Source organism: Pistacia vera, unplaced genomic scaffold, assembly GCF_008641045.1.
Source record: "Pistacia vera cultivar Batoury unplaced genomic scaffold, PisVer_v2 Contig34, whole genome shotgun sequence".
In the NCBI taxonomy this organism is placed as follows: Eukaryota; Viridiplantae; Streptophyta; class Magnoliopsida; order Sapindales; family Anacardiaceae; genus Pistacia; species Pistacia vera.
The window spans coordinates 409,841-431,774 of NW_022196157.1; the positions used below are offsets into that span (position 1 = coordinate 409,841).

The 21,934-nt window shown below is 34.4% G+C and overlaps 4 protein-coding genes across 9 annotated transcripts; 2 read left to right on the top strand and 2 right to left on the bottom strand.

Annotated features, from left to right (window-relative positions):
* The first annotated feature begins 771 nt into the window (after positions 1-771).
* On the top strand, positions 772-3,981 carry LOC116138293 (putative pentatricopeptide repeat-containing protein At5g06400, mitochondrial). Its single transcript, XM_031424009.1, has one exon. The coding sequence runs from the start codon at positions 825-827 to the stop codon at positions 3,954-3,956; it is 3,132 nt and encodes a 1,043-aa protein (XP_031279869.1). The 5' UTR covers positions 772-824; the 3' UTR covers positions 3,957-3,981.
* A 279-nt stretch (positions 3,982-4,260) lies between these two features.
* Positions 4,261-13,997, bottom strand: LOC116138309 (iron-sulfur cluster co-chaperone protein HscB homolog). Of its 4 annotated transcripts, none has more exons than XM_031424028.1 (8): positions 13,618-13,996; positions 12,567-12,663; positions 12,385-12,474; positions 11,901-11,966; positions 11,524-11,592; positions 10,945-11,087; positions 10,376-10,439; positions 4,261-4,522 (listed from the first exon to the last, which is right to left on the bottom strand). In XM_031424028.1, exons 1-6 carry the CDS (start codon positions 13,959-13,961, stop codon positions 10,950-10,952), a joined length of 804 nt encoding a protein of 267 aa, XP_031279888.1. In that variant the 5' UTR covers positions 13,962-13,996; the 3' UTR covers positions 4,261-4,522; positions 10,376-10,439; positions 10,945-10,949. The 4 variants fall into 4 exon arrangements, with proteins under 4 accessions (XP_031279888.1, XP_031279889.1, XP_031279886.1 ...); XM_031424029.1 differs by lacking the exon at positions 4,261-4,522 and adding an exon at positions 10,086-10,227 and having other exon boundaries at positions 10,376-10,479; positions 13,618-13,997; XM_031424026.1 differs by lacking the exon at positions 4,261-4,522 and adding an exon at positions 10,086-10,227.
* On the top strand, positions 6,477-9,686 carry LOC116138308 (putative pentatricopeptide repeat-containing protein At5g06400, mitochondrial). Its single transcript, XM_031424025.1, has one exon. It carries the CDS (start codon positions 6,530-6,532, stop codon positions 9,659-9,661), a length of 3,132 nt encoding a protein of 1,043 aa, XP_031279885.1. The 5' UTR covers positions 6,477-6,529; the 3' UTR covers positions 9,662-9,686.
* Positions 13,998-15,866: 1,869 nt separating the features above from the next.
* On the bottom strand, positions 15,867-20,995 carry LOC116138280. 3 transcript variants are annotated; one of them, XM_031423989.1, is made up of 12 exons: positions 20,767-20,992; positions 20,469-20,535; positions 20,126-20,331; positions 19,878-20,005; positions 19,464-19,572; positions 19,290-19,329; positions 18,392-18,481; positions 18,176-18,275; positions 17,909-18,048; positions 17,401-17,503; positions 16,447-17,288; positions 15,867-16,363 (listed from the first exon to the last, which is right to left on the bottom strand). In XM_031423989.1, exons 3-12 carry the CDS (start codon positions 20,259-20,261, stop codon positions 16,072-16,074), a joined length of 1,980 nt encoding a protein of 659 aa, XP_031279849.1. In that variant the 5' UTR covers positions 20,262-20,331; positions 20,469-20,535; positions 20,767-20,992; the 3' UTR covers positions 15,867-16,071. The 3 variants fall into 3 exon arrangements, with proteins under 3 accessions (XP_031279849.1, XP_031279848.1, XP_031279850.1); XM_031423988.1 differs by lacking the exon at positions 20,469-20,535; XM_031423990.1 differs by lacking the exon at positions 20,469-20,535 and having other exon boundaries at positions 16,188-16,363; positions 16,487-17,288; positions 20,767-20,995.
* Between the last annotated feature and the right edge of the window lie 939 nt (positions 20,996-21,934).

Here is a 21,934-nt window from a genome sequence, read left to right on the forward strand (position 1 = left end):
GGTAGCTCTTTTAAAACTACTTATCATATTGGTGATTCTTGGTAAAAAAAATTAGTATCATATTTATGAATAGGGGGCATTTTGTTATTTTTTAAACTTAAGGGACTTATTAAAACACCGTTTAAACTAAATATAAAGTGGGGAAGGATATCATCACGTGGTTAGCGATCGTGACAGACGCTGCTGTGTTTGTAAAATTTTGAAACGTGGCACGTTGTGGCGGTGATATGCAATACTTCAACTCGAACAACTTCCCCAACAACACATCTCTTTACGAAATACTGGGCTGAGCCTGGGCCAGCCCAATTGTAATATATTGAGGATAAAATAGACCCAACTATTTATAAAATTAAATATTAAATTTTATTCAAAATTAAAGTATAACATATGTAAATTAGTTAAAGATATTAATTCGCCCTAGGTTTTATTCAATAAAAAAAATCCTCATGATATTTTTAAATAACGTAAATCCTTCAACCGTTAAGTTTAGAAATTAAAATAAACAGTGTAAAAAAACAATTCGATAAACATATATAAACTTATAATAATGTATATTCTAATAACTCATTAACAATCTACTACCGGTAAAGAGATTTTATTATTTTACTAAACCTTCATATATAATAATGTAAGGTTAATTTGCACAAAGAAGTTCGTATAAAATATTTGTAATACATTAAATAAATTAATATAACTAATGATTAAATGAATATAATAAGTAAACTCTCCCTTCAAGTTGGTTAATAATTGTTGTGGCGGCAATGGCCGTTGGTTCATAAATAGCGGGTAAATGAAGTTTTAATGCATTGAAAAATCACCAAACCATGGTGTACTTAGCCAGATTCAAATTCTTGTATTCAAACTCAAGCTGTAAACTGAGAAAATCTGAACTCTGTAGAGTTTGGATTTCTCGTCTGTCAACCTTTTCCAAATCATCTAAACCTTCTCAAACTAAAAATGCCCAGCATCACCCTCCAAAGGGCCAAACAGAGAAAATTTCTTCCCTTTTTAACGAAATAACTGAAATTTTAGGGGCTGATAATGTTGTGCCAGATGAAACCCCATTTGGGCTTTCGATATCACGAGAAACGGAGGAGAAAGCAAGCAGGGTTAGCGAAAATTTTGATTCTTGCTTACCAAGTGTTTGTGGAAATGCCCAAGAGGAGAAATTTTCGGTATTGGGAGATACCCAGATGGGGAATTTGAGTGAAATTGATGTCAGTCCTGTGGTTCATGAGATAACAGAGATTGTTAGGGCTGAAAAGTGTGTTGTTTCGCTGGAGGAGAGGTTGGGGAATTTGGGTTTTCGGTTTGATCCTAAGGTTGTTGAGAAGGTTTTGAAACGATGCTTTAAAGTGCCGAATTTGGCTTTAAGGTTTTTCAATTGGGTGACGGTAAGAGAAGGGTTTCATCATACGAGTGAGATTTATAATACCATGTTGTCGATAGCTGGTGAAGCGAAAGAGTTTGGGCTGATGGAGGAGTTGGTGAAAGAAATGGAGATGAACTCGTGTGAGAAGAGTATCAAGACTTGGACAATTCTTGTATCGCAGTATGGAAAGGCGAAGCTGATAGGGAAAGCTTTATTAGTCTTTGATAATATGAAGAAATGCGGCTTTGAACCTGATGTGTCAGCTTACAAGATAATGATACGATCGCTTTGTAATGCCGGAAAAGGGGACATAGCTTTGGAGTTCTATAAAGAGGTGGCACAGAAGGAGATGCTGCTCGATTTGAATTTGTACAAGATGGTAATGAATTGTGCAGCAAGATTGGGCGATGTTGATGTAGTCCACTCTGTTGCCAATGATATGATAAAAATCTCTCAGATTCCGGAGCATGATGTTTATGTTCATATGCTGAAGAGTTTTTGCGCCTCTGGGAGAATTAAGGAAGCTTTAGAATTGATTCAGGACCTCAAGAGTAAGGAGGTATCAATTGACGACGACTATTTCAAGACTTTGGTGGAAGGACTGTGTAGGGCTGGTAGGATTTCAGATGCTTTGGAGATCGTCGACATTATGAAGAAAAGAGATTTGGTTGATGGGAAGGTCTACGGGTTCATTATTAGTGGACACTTGAGGAAAAATGATCTTTCTAAAGCTCTCGTTCTGTTTCAAGAAATGAAAGAATCTGATTATCTGCCTCTGGCTTCTACCTATACAGAGCTAATGCAATGCCTCTTCAAGTTAAATGAGTATCAGAAAGGCTGTGAACTATACGATGAGATGCTGCAGGGAGGAGTCCAGCCAGATAGTGTGGCAATCACCGCTATGGTTGCAGGTCATGTTCGCCAAAATCATATATCCGAAGCTTGGAAAGCGTTCGAGAGCATGAAAGATTACGGTATCAGAACCACTTGGAAATCTTATTCAGTGTTTATCAAGGAGCTTTGTAGAGTTTCCAGGACCGATGAGATTTTTAAGGTTTTGAATAAAATGCAGGATTCCAAAATAGCAATTGGGGATGAAATATTTCATTGGGTTATATCTTGTATGGAGAGAAGGGGAGAGATGGATAATGTCGAAAAAGTCAAGCAGCTCCAAAGAATCTCTAAACTTCACTCTCAAGGTGAATTCTCTAGTAATGAAACTTGCAGGAGACAAGAACTCCACGTGGAGTTGAACCATAACCAAATAGAGCAAGAGAAGATGAATTCTGTCTTGGTGAAGCCACCTTCAAAGGCTTACGGTGAGCAGGATTTGAAAGAAATTTGTAAGATCTTATCATCCTCCACGAACTGGTGCTTCGTTCAAGAAGCTTTAGAGAAATGCGCTGTCCAGTTTACACCAGAACTTATTCTGGAGATTTTGCGCAAATGTGAAACGAATGGTAACACAGCTCTGCAATTTTTCTCATGGGTAGGTAAACAAGCTGGTTATCACCACAGTACAGAAACTTACAACTTGGCGATCAAGATTGCAGGACGTGGGAAAGATTTTAAGCACATGAGGAACCTCTTTTTCGAGATGAGAAGAAAACGTTACATAATCTCGCCAGATACATGGACAATCATGATAATGCAATATGGTCGAGCAGGTCTAACAGAGATTGCTCTGAGGGTTTTTGGGGAGATGAAAGGTAATGGCTGCAATCCAACAGGTAGTACCTACAAGTATTTAGTCATATTGCTTTGTGGGAGAAAAGGTAGGAAGGTAGATGACGCTGTAAAAATATTTCAGGAGATGATTCATGCAGGATATATCCCAGATAAGGAATTGATTGAAACATACCTTGGTTGTTTAAGTGAAGTAAGTAAGCTGCAGGCAGCTAGAAGTTGCATCGATTCACTCTGCAAAGTTGGTTTCACTCGCCCTCTAAGTTACTCCTTGTATGTTCGAGCTCTTTGTCGAGCAGGAAGATTGGAAGAAGCCTTAGCATTGCTTGATGAGGTTGAAGAAGATCGACCTAAACTGGATCAGTACATCTATGGCAGCGTTGTTCATGGACTATTGCGAAGGGGACAAACAGAAGAGGCATTGGCAAAGGTGGAGTCGATGAAGCAGGTAGGCGTTTATCCAACTGTCCATGTTTATACATCCTTAATAGTCCATTTTTTCAAAGAAAAACAAATAGAAAGAGCTTTAGAAACTTTTGCCGAAATGCAAGAACAGGGTTGTGAGCCAACAGTCGTCACTTATTCTGCATTGATTCGAGGATACGTGAACGTGGGTAAGGTTATTGAAGCTTGGAATGTCTTTAACCATATGAAAACGAAAGGACCTTACCCTGATTTTAAGACTTATTCGATGTTCATAAGTTGTCTGTGTAAGGTAGGGAAATCTGAAAAAGCCCTGCAGCTTATATCAGAAATGTTAGACAGTGGAATTGTTCCTAGTAATATTAATTTTCGAACAATATTTTTCGGGCTTAACAGGGAGGGTAAGCAAGATTTAGCTCGTTCTGTATTACACAAAAAGTCTGCTTTAATACGTAGCCGAAAGTTCTTAAACTGAATTGTGTTTGTTTGGGATAATATTTGTTTTGATGACCTATATTCTTGGCTTATACTTTAGTAAAGACAATATACATAAAATCTTATACCCATTTCTCTGTTGTCATCGCTTCTTAATACACCATTTTCGTGAAATCAAAGTAGACAATATCTACTGGGAACTGTACTTATGAATCTGAATGAGAATGTCAAACAATATCTACTCGATCAGGCTGAAAAACTTGGACATCACTCAATAAAATATCTTACAAGCAGTAACTCTAACATGGAATAATATTTCATAAAATAAACAAAAGAATCTCATTTAGTAGTCCATGCATTTATTTCTGGCCAAAAAAGCCCAGGAAATACTAAGATAAATGTGTCAGACTCACATATGTGAACACTTATAATTCAATTATTTTTTTTCAAAAAAGAAAATGTAGCTCAGATCATTAAATTACAAAAATTAAAAAAGAGCTAATGTGACAATAGGTACCACAGGGATCTCAACTTTCCTATTCAGATTCCTTCATCTGTGTTTACTTCAGTAGCAACTAGGCCATCCATCAAATTCAGAAATTTCACCTACAAAAGGGGCAGAAAAAGGAGTACATAGCTTTGGAGTTCTATAAAGAGGCGGCACAGAAGGAGATGCTGCTCGATTTGAATTTGTACAAGATGGTAATGAATTGTGCAGCAAGATTGGGCGATGTTGATGAGTCCACTGTTGCCAATGTATGATAAAAATCTCTCAGATTCCGGAGCATGATGTTTATGTTTCATGCTGAAGAGTTTTTGCGCCTCTCGGGAGAATTAAGGAAGCTTTAGAATTGATCGAGACCTAAGGTAAGGAGGTATCAATTGACGACGACTATTTAAGACTTTGTGGAAGGACTGTGTAGGGCTGGTAGGATTTCAGATGCTTTGGAGATCGTCGACATTATGAAGAGAAGAGATTGGTTGATGGTGTATATATACACATATGTACGAATCTTTTTAAGACCCCAGTATTTTAAAAAATAACGAATCAAACCCTTAAGTGTACAAAATAAAAACTTGTAGATAAGATTGCCTCGTAAACAACATAAAAGATTGACCTATATATACGAATAATACTACATATACATCATTTTCATACAAAATTTCTCATACAATACTATGCGGTAAGATGTGATTGGGTGAAAGTTTGATTTTAACTTTAAATTAGTCAATCATATATTGCCACGTCTTGTTGTATGAAAATTACGTATGTGTAATATTACTTATATATTTTCTACTATCAATATGCAGTTTTAATATTTACTTATATTATTATCATTGGGGAAATTATGATAATAATTTTGCTAATAATTGAATTTATTCAAATTAAAAACAAGATTTTAACTTCTTTTTTTCACCTTAGCTCTCACTTTCTCTCTTCCACCAACTCTAAGTTATTAGTAGAAGATAAAATGGCTCCAAAAAAATTTATAATACAAACTTTATTTACAATAAATTAAGTCTTTCTTCTTATTCAACATTCCATGACCACGATACGTGGATGACAATAATCCCTCTCTTTGATATTTAAACAAAAAATGAAACATGATGAGGGCTTTCTTTTTTCCTTCTTATGATAGTTTATTAAAATCGATAGTCATACTAATATATGATTATTGATGAATTATAATTATTAATATGATATATTTGCACTAATAGAATAATATAATATATCTGTTGTTGCATGTAAAGACAATATCCAATTATTCAACGTCACATATTTTTATGTGGTAGCTCTTTTAAAACTACTTATCATATTGGTGATTCTTGGTAAAAAAAATTAGTATCATATTTATGAATAGGGGGCATTTTGTTATTTTTTAAACTTAAGGGACTTATTAAAACACCGTTTAAACTAAATATAAAGTGGGGAAGGATATCATCACGTGGTTAGCGATCGTGACAGACGCTGCTGTGTTTGTAAAATTTTGAAACGTGGCACGTTGTGGCGGTGATATGCAATACTTCAACTCGAACAACTTCCCCAACAACACATCTCTTTACGAAATACTGGGCTGAGCCTGGGCCAGCCCAATTGTAATATATTGAGGATAAAATAGACCCAACTATTTATAAAATTAAATATTAAATTTTATTCAAAATTAAAGTATAACATATGTAAATTAGTTAAAGATATTAATTCGCCCTAGGTTTTATTCAATAAAAAAAATCCTCATGATATTTTTAAATAACGTAAATCCTTCAACCGTTAAGTTTAGAAATTAAAATAAACAGTGTAAAAAAACAATTCGATAAACATATATAAACTTATAATAATGTATATTCTAATAACTCATTAACAATCTACTACCGGTAAAGAGATTTTATTATTTTACTAAACCTTCATATATAATAATGTAAGGTTAATTTGCACAAAGAAGTTCGTATAAAATATTTGTAATACATTAAATAAATTAATATAACTAATGATTAAATGAATATAATAAGTAAACTCTCCCTTCAAGTTGGTTAATAATTGTTGTGGCGGCAATGGCCGTTGGTTCATAAATAGCGGGTAAATGAAGTTTTAATGCATTGAAAAATCACCAAACCATGGTGTACTTAGCCAGATTCAAATTCTTGTATTCAAACTCAAGCTGTAAACTGAGAAAATCTGAACTCTGTAGAGTTTGGATTTCTCGTCTGTCAACCTTTTCCAAATCATCTAAACCTTCTCAAACTAAAAATGCCCAGCATCACCCTCCAAAGGGCCAAACAGAGAAAATTTCTTCCCTTTTTAACGAAATAACTGAAATTTTAGGGGCTGATAATGTTGTGCCAGATGAAACCCCATTTGGGCTTTCGATATCACGAGAAACGGAGGAGAAAGCAAGCAGGGTTAGCGAAAATTTTGATTCTTGCTTACCAAGTGTTTGTGGAAATGCCCAAGAGGAGAAATTTTCGGTATTGGGAGATACCCAGATGGGGAATTTGAGTGAAATTGATGTCAGTCCTGTGGTTCATGAGATAACAGAGATTGTTAGGGCTGAAAAGTGTGTTGTTTCGCTGGAGGAGAGGTTGGGGAAATTGGGTTTTCGGTTTGATCCTAAGGTTGTTGAGAAGGTTTTGAAACGATGCTTTAAAGTGCCGCATTTGGCTTTAAGGTTTTTCAATTGGGTGAAGGTAAGAGAAGGGTTTCATCATACGAGTGAGATTTATAATACCATGTTGTCGATAGCTGGCGAAGCGAAAGAGTTTGGGCTGATGGAGGAGTTGGTGAAAGAAATGGAGATGAACTCGTGTGAGAAGAGTATCAAGACTTGGACAATTCTTGTATCGCAGTATGGAAAGGCGAAGCTGATAGGGAAAGCTTTATTAGTCTTTGATAATATGAAGAAATGCGGCTTTGAACCTGATGTGTCAGCTTACAAGATAATGATACGATCGCTTTGTGATGCCGGAAAAGGGGACATAGCTTTGGAGTTCTATAAAGAGGCGGCACAGAAGGAGATGCTGCTCAATTTGAATTTGTACAAGATGGTAATGAATTGTGCTGCAAGATTGGGAGATGTTGATGCAGTCCACTCTGTTGCCAATGATATGATAAAAATCTCTCAGATTCCGGAGCATGATGTTTATGTTCATATGCTGAAGAGTTTTTGCGCCTCTGGGAGAATTAAGGAAGCTTTAGAATTGATTCAGGACCTCAAGAGTAAGGAGGTATCAATTGACGACGACTATTTCAAGACTTTGGTGGAAGGACTGTGTAGGGCTGGTAGGATTTCAGATGCTTTGGAGATCGTCGACATTATGAAGAAAAGAGATTTGGTTGATGGGAAGGTCTACGGGTTCATTATTAGTGGACACTTGAGGAAAAATGATCTTTCTAAAGCTCTCGTTCTGTTTCAAGAAATGAAAGAATCTGATTATCTGCCTCTGGCTTCTACCTATACAGAGCTAATGCAAAGCCTCTTCAAGTTAAATGAGTATCAGAAAGGCTGTGAACTATACGATGAGATGCTGCACGGAGGAGTCCAGCCAGATAGCGTGGCAATCACCGCTATGGTTGCAGGTCATGTTCGCCAAAATCATATATCCGAAGCTTGGAAAGCGTTCGAGAGCATGAAAGATTACGGTATCAGACCCACTTGGAAGTCTTATTCAGTGTTTATCAAGGAGCTTTGTAGAGTTTCCAGGACCGATGAGATTTTTAAGGTTTTGAATAAAATGCAGGATTCCAAAATAGCAATTGGGGATGAAATATTTCATTGGGTTACATCTTGTATGGAGAAAAGGGGAGAGATGGATAATGTCGAAAAAGTCAAGCAGCTCCAAAGAATCTCTAAACTTCACTCTCAAGGTGAATTCTCTAGTAATGAAACTTGCAGGAGACAAGAACTCCACGTGGAGTTGAACCATAACCAAATAGAGCAAGAGAAGATGAATTCTGTCTTGGTGAAGCCACCTTCAAAGGCTTACGGTGAGCAGGATTTGAAAGAAATTTGTAAGATCTTATCATCCTCCACGAACTGGTGCTTCGTTCAAGAAGCTTTAGAGAAATGCGCTATCCAGTTTACACCAGAACTTGTTCTGGAGATTTTGCGCAAATGTGAAACGAATGGTAACACAGCTCTGCAATTTTTCTCATGGGTAGGTAAACAAGCTGGTTATCACCACAGTACAGAAACTTACAACTTGGCGATCAAGATTGCAGGACGTGGGAAAGATTTTAAGCACATGAGGAACCTCTTTTTCGAGATGAGAAGAAAACGTTACATAATCTCGCCAGATACATGGACAATCATGATAATGCAATATGGTCGAGCAGGTCTAACAGAGATTGCTCTGAGGGTTTTTGGGGAGATGAAAGGTAATGGCTGCAATCCAACAGGTAGTACCTACAAGTATTTAGTCATATTGCTTTGTGGGAGAAAAGGTAGGAAGGTAGATGACGCTGTAAAAATATTTCAGGAGATGATTCATGCAGGATATATCCCAGATAAGGAATTGATTGAAACATACCTTGGTTGTTTAAGTGAAGTAAGTAAGCTGCAGGCAGCTAGAAGTTGCATCGATTCACTCTGCAAAGTTGGTTTCACTCGCCCTCTAAGTTACTCCTTGTATGTTCGAGCTCTTTGTCGAGCAGGAAGATTGGAAGAAGCCTTAGCATTGCTTGATGAGGTTGAAGAAGATCGACCTAAACTGGATCAGTACATCTATGGCAGCGTTGTTCATGGACTATTGCGAAGGGGACAAACAGAAGAGGCATTGGCAAAGGTGGAGTCGATGAAGCAGGTAGGCGTTTATCCAACTGTCCATGTTTATACATCCTTAATAGTCCATTTTTTCAAAGAAAAACAAATAGAAAGAGCTTTAGAAACTTTTGCCGAAATGCAAGAACAGGGTTGTGAGCCAACAGTCGTCACTTATTCTGCATTGATTCGAGGATACGTGAACGTGGGTAAGGTTATTGAAGCTTGGAATGTCTTTAACCATATGAAAACGAAAGGACCTTACCCTGATTTTAAGACTTATTCGATGTTCATAAGTTGTCTGTGTAAGGTAGGGAAATCTGAAAAAGCCCTGCAGCTTATATCAGAAATGTTAGACAGTGGAATTGTTCCTAGTAATATTAATTTTCGAACAATATTTTTCGGGCTTAACAGGGAGGGTAAGCAAGATTTAGCTCGTTCTGTATTACACAAAAAGTCTGCTTTAATACGTAGCCGAAAGTTCTTAAACTGAATTGTGTTTGTTTGGGATAATATTTGTTTTGATGACCTATATTCTTGGCTTATACTTTAGTAAAGACAATATACATAAAATCTTATACCCATTTCTCTGTTGTCATCGCTTCTTAATACACCATTTTCGTGAAATCAAAGTAGACAATATCTACTGGGAACTGTACTTATGAATCTGAATGAGAATGTCAAACAATATCTACTCGATCAGGCTGAAAAACTTGGACATCACTCAATAAAATATCTTACAAGCAGTAACTCTAACATGGAATAATATTTCATAAAATAAACAAAAGAATCTCATTTAGTAGTCCATGCATTTATTTCTGGCCAAAAAAGCCCAGGAAATACTAAGATAAATGTGTCAGACTCACATACGTGAACACTTATAATTCAATTTTTTTTTTTCAAAAAAGAAAATGTAGCTCAGATCATTAAATTACAAAAATTAAAAAAGAGCTAATGTGACAATAGGTACCACAGTGATCTCAACTTTCCTATTCAGATTCTTTCATCTGTGTTTACTTCAGTAGCAACTAGGCCATCCATCAAATTCAGAAATTTCACCTACAAAAGGGGCAGAAAAAGGAGTAAACTATAGTTTTGTTTAACTAGCAGAGATTAAATGTGTAATAAGCACTAATAGAAATAAGCTGACATGAAAAATCCAAACATTACAAGTTTTGCACTAAGAAGAGGAAAAATAAATACCCACATCTAATGTGAAGTCATCTGCATCAGATCTTGAAGTTAACTGTTGTCGACTCCATAAGGAATTGCTGATTACGGCAGCAAAAATAAGGATTAAATCATCAAAACCTTGAAAACAGTTTAGATAACAATTTTGTCAGAAATTTTATTATCATTATTATTACTCACTTAGTTACTAAGAACTTAGATTCCAAATGGTTTAATAATGACAAAGTAAGATCTGTACTTCTCAAATTGTCATGTAAAACTCGCAGTTGCAGATATAGATCTCCCTAACCTAATATTTATACTTTGTCACACTTTTAATTCTTAGAAATAAATTTTTGCTTTCTAGAAGGTCACTGTTAGAGTACTAGCAAAGACGAATGATCATTACCTCTAGAAGTATACCTAAGTTAAGATCAATAACATTAATGTACATGTGCATATTTGTCATATTCGACAACAAAAAAACCTTTGTCAACAAAAACACTTGATAATATCTTTTCTTATTATTTATTCTTTTTCTCTCATTTGTAAACAATAATATTTGTAGCCCCTCTAGCCAATATATTAAATGCTTGGATGGAATACCTGCATTAAAGCTTCTTTGCAATTTCTTCATTTACACGACTATAGTAAGTCATTCTTCGGATACATATTAGCGCATCGTCAAATTTATGATTTTGAAATGCATTGGCAAAGGAGTTTGACCAATGCATCAACTTCTCTTGCATCTGACCAAACAAGGAAAATTAAAGAAATTAAAAACAAAATGTAATAAACAATAATAGTAGTTACATCAAATAAGTCTGCACATTTCTGCTGAAGTGGCACTAAAATTTAGTAAACATCGACGCTTTTCTTCTATAAACTGTCCGCAGGCAGAGTTGCAAAAGATATAGCCCACTAATTGTAGGCCGTGTTCCTACACAACCATCCTGTTCAAGGTCCTTGATCAGGCAATTATCTTCCATACTTTCAACAGTCTACAGAATGTGATTTCAGAAATGCAGACCATGGAATAGATGATTGTCTAGCTCGGTCTCATCAGTGCTCACTTCAGCCAACACTCAGCATGCAATATATGCATATGAAAATTTTGATCCAACACTCTGAACAAACTAGTCTACCCTCACAAAACAAATCTATAGATCAAGAGCTGTATCATACCGTAGACTTTATTTGATTTAAAGCCTGCGAATCAGTTGCATCTTCTACAGCTTCCCTGATTTCCATAATCTGTAGTTAAATCAGAAACCGCCATTAAATATTTTTAATTAAGAAAAAAAGAAAAGAGATTCAACATAAGGTTCAAGAAGCCAAAAAATTTCCTCGCCATTTTTATCAGAAGCATCAGATATTTATCAACAAATCGAATGAGAAGGAAGAGCAGCAAGAAAGTGCAAAACGCTCCTCCCCATATTTCTATACATCCTAACAATCCTTCTACTTGTAAAAGACAAAAAGATTTTTCTGAAGGGAACTCCAGATAGAACTATAAAGAGTTGAAGCTTCACATTTATATCAAACAAGGCACCAACACATACCTCAGTGAGCAACTCTGGTTCAGAAACTGTCTCTTCTTCATTAACATCTACACCTTCAAGCCTCATCTGTAAAGCAAATTGTAAAATTTTTAATTTCATTAGCGATTATATATATATAAGACAAAAGAAGCATTGATGAGAAGCATAAAGAAGGTCTTCTTTCATATCTATGGAACTAAATGAATAATTTAAATCACAAGGACCATAAACCAGATACATCAATAGCTTCTCAACAACAATATACTAAATCCACAAAGATTCAATTGTCCTCTGGTGAGGAGTACACTAATCTATAGCTAATGCACACTCAAGTCTTGGTTTCTCTTGTAATCATACTAATATTCGCTTCACTACATGTATCTGCTAATTATTTTTAAAAAAGTGCAAAATATTTTACATATTAAACTAGAAAGCCCTGATAATTTTCCGAGTGTAATAAAATTGACAAGAAATTCATCCTAATGATTCTTAAAGTAAATCTTACAATGTATATTGCCCGAGACAATGGATTCCTAAGTGTGCGGTAGGCTTCAATCACGCAAGCAGACTGTTCAGCAGCATACTCTTTCTCCCTCTAGCAAACAGAAGAACATATTAACACAAAATCATAAGATATCAAACAACACATTTTTTTTTTTCAAGAATTTCACAAGTATTGGAACAGACCTCAGATTTTGAATGAACTAGATCAGGATGTAGCTTTTTCTGCCAGTCTTTGTACTTTCCCTCCAGACTCCCATCCTCTATTTCATACTTTTTCCCCCTGTTATGAATTAACCGAAAAATAATTGTGTTTATGGACTTCAAAATAAAAGTACAGAAACCATAACAACCTCAACTTAACTGCCTATAATATACAGCCCACTACTAAAAATTGATATTACTGGTACACTAATTTTGAAACTAACTTTTCGGTCCAGTTGGGAGAAACAGAGCTAATGAAGCTGAGAGAAGCTACAGACTTTACATAGTTTGAATGCTTAAGTGAAAATGAAAATAGAAAGAAGAGAAGATAGATTCTATAATTACCCTCAGAACTTTTACAACTTGAAGGGTATTAACGCCACAAAATATGGCTTGTTAATGTTACAAATGTAAAGTTCGGGGAAGAAAGTATCACGATTCACAATTGCAAAAATTTAATAACTTGTGATTATACATTAATGTAACTTGTAAACATTACACGTGTTTCGTTCTTTTAACCATCTTCCATATAGTAGCTGAAAAATCTTCAGTGAAACATAAAGATAACCTTTTAGTCTGTCGAGCCAATTTCATTTTCCAAGGGAAAGTAAAATAATGAAAAAAATTTCCATCGTTGTCAAATTCTCATATCCCTATATTTATCAGTTCCCTTAGCTTCTTTCGTTATCCAAACTAGAAATCAAAAATTAACTCTCCTTGCTTATACTCTCAAATACAATAAACAATGAGACAATAGAACTCATTTCTTAGGTCCATAATTGCACTAATCTTTCGAGCAATCAATTTTAGTTCCATTTAGTTCAAATTTCATTTACACAAATCTTTCTCGCAATCAATCAAAGGTAAATTTCAAATTTCATTTTTCTTTTTCTTTCCTAAACTTTCTCGCGAACCAAACAGTAATTCAGCAATTACTAAAAGAAAAAGGGTAATAGCAACAGAAAATATATATATATATATATATATAGAAAATAACCAAGAAAAAACTTAAACTTGAAATTTAAATACTCACAATCCAAATATTTGAAAATAATTCACCGACTGATCAACAGGCTGAACACTCCGACAGGACTCACAAAACAAAAACGGCGACGTTTCAGGCACCGCATTGCAGTTCCAGCACGTGACGTTGTGAACTCTATCGGCGGATTCCGAGCAGAAGGTTTCGGACCAAAATGTAAGGTTTGCACCAGAACGGCACCGTTCGTACGGACGAGAGAAAGAAGATGAATTGAGGAAGCGATTCCATGAGGTTGAAGTGTAATTGTAATTTGAAAGCTCAAAACGACACGTCGTACGAAGCGCTTGGCGGACAACGCCGGAGAGAGGCTTCCAAAGCTTCTCTGTTCTATTCATCTTTCCGTTTGCTTTCCTGAATATGAAATATTTTAAATTAATCGGGGACTATTTATACTGTGGTGTGATATTAGTCCCGTGGCGTGATATTTTAATTTAAATGTTTTTTCGGTTAAATTTTTAACTTTTAAAATTAAAATCGAGTTTATTGCGATTTTCTCCCGGAATTTTAACTAAATAATTTTTTTTCTCGAATACTTGAAATAACAATTTATTCTCTAGTGTCAATGTGCTACTTTTTTCTTTAAATCTATTTATAGTAATATTTTATATAAAAATAACTTTTATATAATTATAAAATACTTTAGTCCTAATTCGAAAAAGATATAAATAAGAATAAATTTTACATTGTAATAAGTTATAATTTTTTTCTAATTACCGTCTTAAGAAAGTAGTCTCCACATAGTAATAATTATTTGTATATTACCAAAAAATATATACTATGTTACAACATTAAAGATTTATGATAAAATAAAATATTTATCTAAAGTTATTTGGGATAATAATTTATGCTTTAGAGTTGTTATCGCATCTTTTAATTTACGGGTGCATATTAACTCGTTAGCATAGATACCTTCTTGTTGAAACTAAAATATTTCTATCTTTTCAAGCATGTTTAGAGTTTCTTGATACGAAACTTTTTATATTTAGATACTATTATTCTCAAGACTATTTTATTTCTCTTCTTATCTAATTATAACAAAGACTACTAAAATAATTATTGAAATCCTTATACATACTACTAAAACGTGAATTATAAAATAATAAATGAAAACAGTAATTTTCTTAACTATATCTCTATTAAATTATAATTTTTTTATGATAATAAATTAATTTGATCACACATATATGATCATAGAAAAGTTTTACTGTATTACCATTTATTTATTATTCCGATATATTAAATTTAAACCTTATTGTCGGGTTTTTGTCATATTACGAACGCATATTATTATTGATCATTGATCCGTACTTAAACATCGTTATCAAAATATTGATGGATGAGCATGGTAAATTGTTATTTTAGATACGAGAAGGGAAAAATTAGTATTAAGTAAAATCTCGGAGAAAAAATTCATTAAACTCTAGTAATAATTAAAAACTTTTTTTAATAGAAAAAATTAAGAATTAAGAAAAAATATTTATTTTTTTGGTTTTTCTGATTTTACACACTATTGTTTAGGATTTTATTTTAAAAATTATTTTTGAAACATTTTCAATTTTATTTCAACTGAGCACTTTTTCATTAAAAAAATTATTCCTTTATTGTTTTTAAATAAAAAGCTTTATTTAAATTCTATACTGAGCATGCCTTTAAAAATTTGGATTAGTTAACTACCTCTGGGTGATCAAATGGTTTGATAGAAACTCTTGGATGTATTATTCAAGAGGTTCTGAATCAAGTCCCATCTATTGCTATAGGGATAGCCATTGGGGTTTTTACCTGACCGATAATTCTAAGATCCTGGGGAATAGGAATTAGTTGAGATACGTCTAAACTGACCCGCACACCCAATCATCTAAAAAAAAAAAAAAAATGAGTTAGTTTTAAATTCAAACTCTCTATTAAAATCTTTTCTTTTTTTTTTTTTTTTTTTTTTTCTTTTTTGTTACTTTAGACTTAAAAGAGTCGGACAAAATAGGATATATGATTAAAAGTTTAGATTTATTATTATTAATTCTTAACGAATAAGATACTAATAAGGTGTAAAATGCGATTATTGTAAAGTTACACATTACTAGTATAATATTAAATTTTATCAAAAATAAAATAAAATAATTTCAATAACATTTACTGATTTTAGAAAGTATCATAACCATCATGGCAGAGTAGAGTTAATTGCTCAATTTTGAAGAAAAATTGTAACAATTTTCATATAAAATCATTTCCTGAAGTACAAATTTATTCTACTAAGAAAAAAAAATATAAATATAAATATAAATATAAATACAAACACATCCCCGAATGGGGTGACAAAAAGGCTTCAGAGAAATGTATAAAACAAAGTGTAGTCTGAAAGCAAGATTTTGTGTAACATGTTACAGATTCATTCTCAGGTATCTGCAGTCATTTATTGATGCTGAAAAGCTTCTTCTTCTAAGTCATAAATTAAGCAGAATTCAAGGGGAAGAAGCAACAGATCCAATGCTTTTTTCGCCGGCTTAATTTCTTCTTTTCATTGATATAGTTTTCATGGATGACATTTGCTTCTGTGTTTGGTTGCTTATTATTAGCATGCATGGTTTGGTCTGAAACAGGTGTTGTTACCATAGTCCCATTCTGGGAGGAACTCAAAGAAACCTGGTTGGTCTCACCCAGATTTGGAAGATCATCTTCTGGTGATGCTGGCGCTATCCTATTATGGTTCACTTCCCTTAAGTAAGAATTTGATCCGGCTTGCCTGCAAAGAATGATCAAACCAGTGTTAGTTCATTGTTATACATTCGCTTATGTCTAACCAGGGAAACTGATACTGAAATGTACCTGTCATCTTGAATTCCAGAGCTATTTCTCGATTCATTACCAGTTTTCTCTACTGTTTCTTTTTTGGATACCTCAACTTTTGTACAGACTTCATCTTCTGAAGAATTTGTGTCTTTATTGTCACCCTTTTCCGTGTTAGGAGGCTTTTTATTGGTAAGAAGAAGGGATGGACTGCTTTGGCCATTAAACCCATGTTCACGAACAATATGTATGGCCTTCTCTAATGTTTGTAGAGCTTGTTGCACACGAGGACTGATAGAAACATTTGTTTTGACATTCACATGACAATTTTCTGGGATCTTATCGGCAAAGGATTGATCCATATCTTTGTCACTCTCCTCTAAGTACGTGCTTTCCTCGCTTTCTTCTTCCTCTATCTCATTGACAGCTTTTCTCTCTGTAACTTGTGCATCATTGGGCAAAGATTCACTGGCATGGTTCACGTTATGAGCATTCTGTTCAACATCACTCAGGCCATCCTGCATACCTCCAATAAGATGTTCTTCCGGCATAATACAGGAATCATGCCTGAGCTCCTTTTCTCTCAGAGACTCATCAATCTCAACAACAAGCTTTTTATCTGTAACTAATGCATTGTTTGGCGAAGATTCACAGGCATGGTTAATGCTAATAACATTCTGTTCAGCATCACTTGGGCCATCTTGCATGTCTTCTATCAGATTTTCTTCAGGCAGAATAGATGTATCATTCTTTGGCTCTTCAGTTTTCCAAGTTTCCTTGGACTCCTTCCTGGAATAAAGAACTTCACGTATTCGGGCATAAAGTGGCTCCTTCAAGGCCTTGCTGTACTCTTCACTATCACTAAATGCAGAAGCCACTGCCTGAAATAAAGTTAAAAAGCTGAATTAGCTGGTAACATACAGTAGCATGACACATAGCAAACAAGATGACCACGTGCTCAAGGATAAAACATTGCTGAAGAAATTGAATTACCTTTTGATAGAGCCTGAAACCACTTCCGATGAGCTGCCTTGAAATAAAATTTATGAGGGAAGGAGGGACAAAGTCAACCTTCACATCCATACGTGCTATTGTCCTACAAAAATTGGCAGAATTCAAAATTTTGTGACAAAAGAGCACCAAAAACAGAACATTGTTGCGCGGTAACAGTTATTTTTCTTTTTCTCCTTTGGTGCCTTTCCTATTAGCAATTACAAGCAATCTACCAGCTTAACTATGATTTTGTTTCATTTTAAGCACAAAGAAACTACATGATTCACCTTCATTTTATCTCATTATTCATGGAAACTTCAATGATTAGTTTTTGTCTTCTGCTCCATATAGATTATCAAGCAACGCAAAGTTTGGTTTTATGTGGCCTTAACTATGTCCTTTGGTATTTTTCTCCATCGGAAAAAAAATGACGCAGCTCAACCCATTCTCATAGGCGGCCACAGAGGTAGTATAGCCAATTTATATTACCAATTAAAGACGAACTCACCTAAAGTAGCTTCTTTCCTGGGTCACCTTTTGTATAGCAACGCCTCCCACCACCTCAATCCTTACCACATCTTTTGCTTCAGGAATTCCATCATTAGTGAACCCATGAGTATTTTTATCAATGCTCTTCACATCATCAATCTGAAAGTAAAATGATAACAAAATTCTTTTGTTTAGCCATCAGTCCGAAAGTACTCGGGTTTCTGGACACAGGTAGAAAAAATATAGAGAATCTGATGAAAATAAATTCCAACATTTAAATGCATACCGTGTTAAATAGAAGAACAATGAGATCATCTTGAAAATACTCAAACATAAAATAGTGCACAATAGCCTCTCTGGCAGACAGCGGCCAAGTAACCTTCATTCTTTCTTCCGAAAACATAAGGAAAAATCAGCATCTTTAAGTTACAGAATTAAGGGAAATTAAAGGAATCAAGTAAGAAAATTTCAAACAACTGCTGCGTTTTTATGATGGACAAACCTCACTAAAGATATCTGCTCACAAATCCGGACCTTTTGCAAACATTGTAAAGCAGTGATTTTGAACGTCGGAAAATTATACTGAGGCCACCTGGTAGAAAGTAAGGAATTAGAGAAGAGAAAATTATATTCCAATTACAATCCACATCAAAGGTTCTCACAGAAACCATCTTAATTTCAACTATATAAATCTTATTAGCTCTTAACCTTTCTTGGTTGCAAGTATAGGCAAAACTGATAAGCCCTTTAAGCTAACATTGTTCTAATTTTGGATGCAAGAGTAGATATATTCCTCCACAGAAGACGTGTGAGAAGAATAAGACAAATATCAAAAGAAACAACTTTTCATTTTGACATCATTTTCCATAGCCAACAAACTTTTCACAGAGGAGGACTGGGAGGACTCGGAATAGAAATAAGTTCACATCACAGCGCATGGCTGAATATCAAGCACATGCACGACAAATACTAGACTAGCTCACTCAAGACAAAGATAATGGTGAAATTCAGCAAAACAATTCCAGAGTTAACAGATTCATACTTTCTGAAGTCCAGAAAATTGATAACACCATAAAGAAATATTAGTATCATAAGATGATACACCTGGAACTCTTGGTTATGCCAATAAGAAAAGTCTTGGAAGAAAAAAGGTCGATTGTGCTCATAGATGAGCCTGACAAACAATAAATGAACCATAAGCACAAGTTTTTTGAAATCAGGGAGGAAGAAAAAGAATACAAAATTTTAAACAAGTATAGATGTTTTAACTATATTTTTCTTGGAAAAGAAAAGTGTCAGTATTATTCACATACTACATCAACTAATACTCAGTATTCCCTATACATAAAAAAGATATTATGAAAAGGGAAAATATCAACAATGATGGAAACAAGTCTCACCATTTCCTGTAGAGGGTTGACTCCCAAGAGACACATAAACCTGCATTGAGGTACAGAAGTTAAATAAAAACTACCAATAATGAATAAAAAAGTGATTTGTGCGGTTTTTTTCTCATCATTGTAGTATTCTATGATGAAGCTTGAAATTCTCTTAAGTATTTCAGTGAAACTCACAAGCATCTACGGGCCCCTCTACATAGCCTTCAACAAGTAATGAATGAAGAGGAGTGCCCTCAGGTCCTTCACGATACATAACACGGAACTCTTCATTATCCTGTTTTAACTGTCAGAAACCGCAGGCATCAACTATGTCAATATATATAGAAGCCATTTTGGAAAATATTTGTCAGTTGATTTAACTACCAATAATCATGATCAAAGAGAAAACACACAAGAATTTAAAAACCTCAAAAAAGGAAAATAAAGTACAATGGTCCTCTGACACATGATGTCCAACAGAACAATTGAACACAATCAACAAGGTGATGATATTGCTCATCTGCCATGATTTCTCTCTTTCAAGATAAAAAAGAATTTTAAGGATATAAAAAAGGTAAATTTTCCAGCATTCCAGCTGAGTGAGCTTACTTTCCATTCACGATGTGATCCCTCGCTAGCTTTTGAAACCCCATCATCATCTACAGAAGCACTCCTCAACATGTCAAGAAACTTGGAAACTTCCACCGTCTTCCTCTGTACTACACTTTCACTACATTCTGCCCAACCCAAAGTTATGAATTACAAACTATTATTCGCTCAGATTACAAAACAGTTCACCAATACCTTACATCAACTATACTTACAAGGATTCACACAAAGTTTGAATAGATACTAACCTCCAAATCCATCACCGGAAGAATTTAGCTGATTTTTCACTAGATTTCTAAGGGTCTCCTCATTCGTCAATTCAGGAGATGCCAATGTCCTGTCAAGCCTCTCTCTATACTGAGAAATTTTTCCCTCCTTTCCCATCTTAGTATCGCCAAGAAAATCACAAAGACTTCACATTGTATACCGCATATTCATTTTGCTCCAATCCCCCCTAAAGTTTCAATCACATAACAACGTTCAGATTCTCTAAGAAACATAAAGTCAACCCTATATACTATTTCTCTTAACATTAAAAATACCAAAAAAAAAAAAAAAATTATGAACTCATTTGTCTTCAGCAATAAATACCTGCAAATTTACCAGAAATAGCAAAGCAGCAAGTGAATGGAAAAATTATCATCAAAATCCGTTTCTCCTGATTGAGACAAGTTTAATAGTTTAGTACGATCTTTAAGATTCTATGCATGAATAAATAGTCAAATTCAGCTACATAAAAAGCATTAAATTTTCAAACTTCATAAGTTCAAATACCATAAAATTTCTCATTCAACTTTCCCAGCATAAAATAACATAAAAAAAAAAAAAAACGCAATCAAAATTAAAAACCCAGAACGAAAATGAAAAAGTTTATGAAAAATCAACTCACCAGAAGCTCTTGGTAAGACAAACCCAGCTGGAGTTATGGAATTCTGAAGCCAACCCAGAATAAAAAATCAGAAATTGTTGCAACCTATATGCAGATCTCGATATAATTTAGTGAAAATCACAACCAGAAATGAACGTGAACATGAACTCTCTTCTTGGACTTAACCAATTCCAGACATAAAACAGAATCAGAATCACCAAAAAAGAGTTATTTAACTTAACCAATAAAAAACTTTTATTTATTTATTTTGTTTATTTAATAAAACCATGGAATGGTTGCCGGTAACTTTAACTGTATTAAGTATCCCTTTTTCTTTTTCTTTTTTTTTCTGTGGAATATTATATTATAAAATGGGAGACTTTCCTATATGTTAGGATTTGTAATCCAAAGCCTAAGATCTGGTCCAATAATTAAGACATTATTACAATACTGGATCCCTAATGTTATCAAAACATTTTTATCGTGATTAAAAGTGTTTAAAGGTAATGTAATATTCTATTAAAACATTAAAAAAATGAGAAAATAACACCTCATTCCAATTTCCAGGTGAGTTTGACTCCAAGGGTTGATGTCTAGAAAAACAGGTGTGTTTGTTTTATTATCTTGAATAGTATTTTTTAAATATTATTGGGAAGTAGAGTTATTATTATAGGTAGAATTTAAATTTTTCATAAAATGACAAAAACAACCCCACCTACCCACTGTGGCTAGATTTCGACCATCACTGCTGGAATCTAGCATAATGGCACACGACCGATTAGATTTGGCCAATAGTTCGTCGATCTGGCCAGATCTGACTGTCATTGACAGTCAACGATGGCCAACTCTTAGCCATTGTTGACGTCAACGATGACCAACTCTTAGCCATTGTTGATGTCAACGATGGCCGTTGACTGCCAAATCTAGCATTTTTTTGCCAGATCCATCGTGGATCTGGCCGAAAAATGTCAAATCGGCATATTATTGGCTAGTTCCAGTTGGTAGTGCGCTGTTGTGACATATTCCGACTACTATCAACGGTGATTGCCAGAATCTGGCAACTATGGGTGGGTGGGGGTGTTTTTGTTTATTTATAAAAAAAAAATTATTGGGGGTGTTTTTGTTTATTTATAAAAAAAAAAATTATTGGGGGTGTTTCGTCAATTAACAAACTTAAGGGGTTTAAAAT

Coding starts and splice junctions, on each gene's coding strand:
- LOC116138309 (XM_031424028.1), bottom strand. CDS start 13,961: ATGAATAGAACAGAGAAGCTTTGGAAGCCTCTCTCCGGCGTTGTCCGC. Junction 11,593..11,900: donor AACCAGAGTTGCTCACTGAG/GTATGTGTTGGT, acceptor ATTTAACTACAG/ATTATGGAAATCAGGGAAGC. Junction 11,088..11,523: donor TAAATCAAATAAAGTCTACG/GTATGATACAGC, acceptor TTGTTTGGTCAG/ATGCAAGAGAAGTTGATGCA.
- LOC116138293 (XM_031424009.1), top strand. CDS start 825: ATGGTGTACTTAGCCAGATTCAAATTCTTGTATTCAAACTCAAGCTGT.
- LOC116138308 (XM_031424025.1), top strand. CDS start 6,530: ATGGTGTACTTAGCCAGATTCAAATTCTTGTATTCAAACTCAAGCTGT.
- LOC116138280 (XM_031423988.1), bottom strand. CDS start 20,261: ATGGGAAAGGAGGGAAAAATTTCTCAGTATAGAGAGAGGCTTGACAGG. Junction 18,482..19,289: donor TCAACCCTCTACAGGAAATG/GTGAGACTTGTT, acceptor ACTTTCTACCAG/GTGGCCTCAGTATAATTTTC. Junction 18,049..18,175: donor TTGTTCTTCTATTTAACACG/GTATGCATTTAA, acceptor TTTTACTTTCAG/ATTGATGATGTGAAGAGCAT.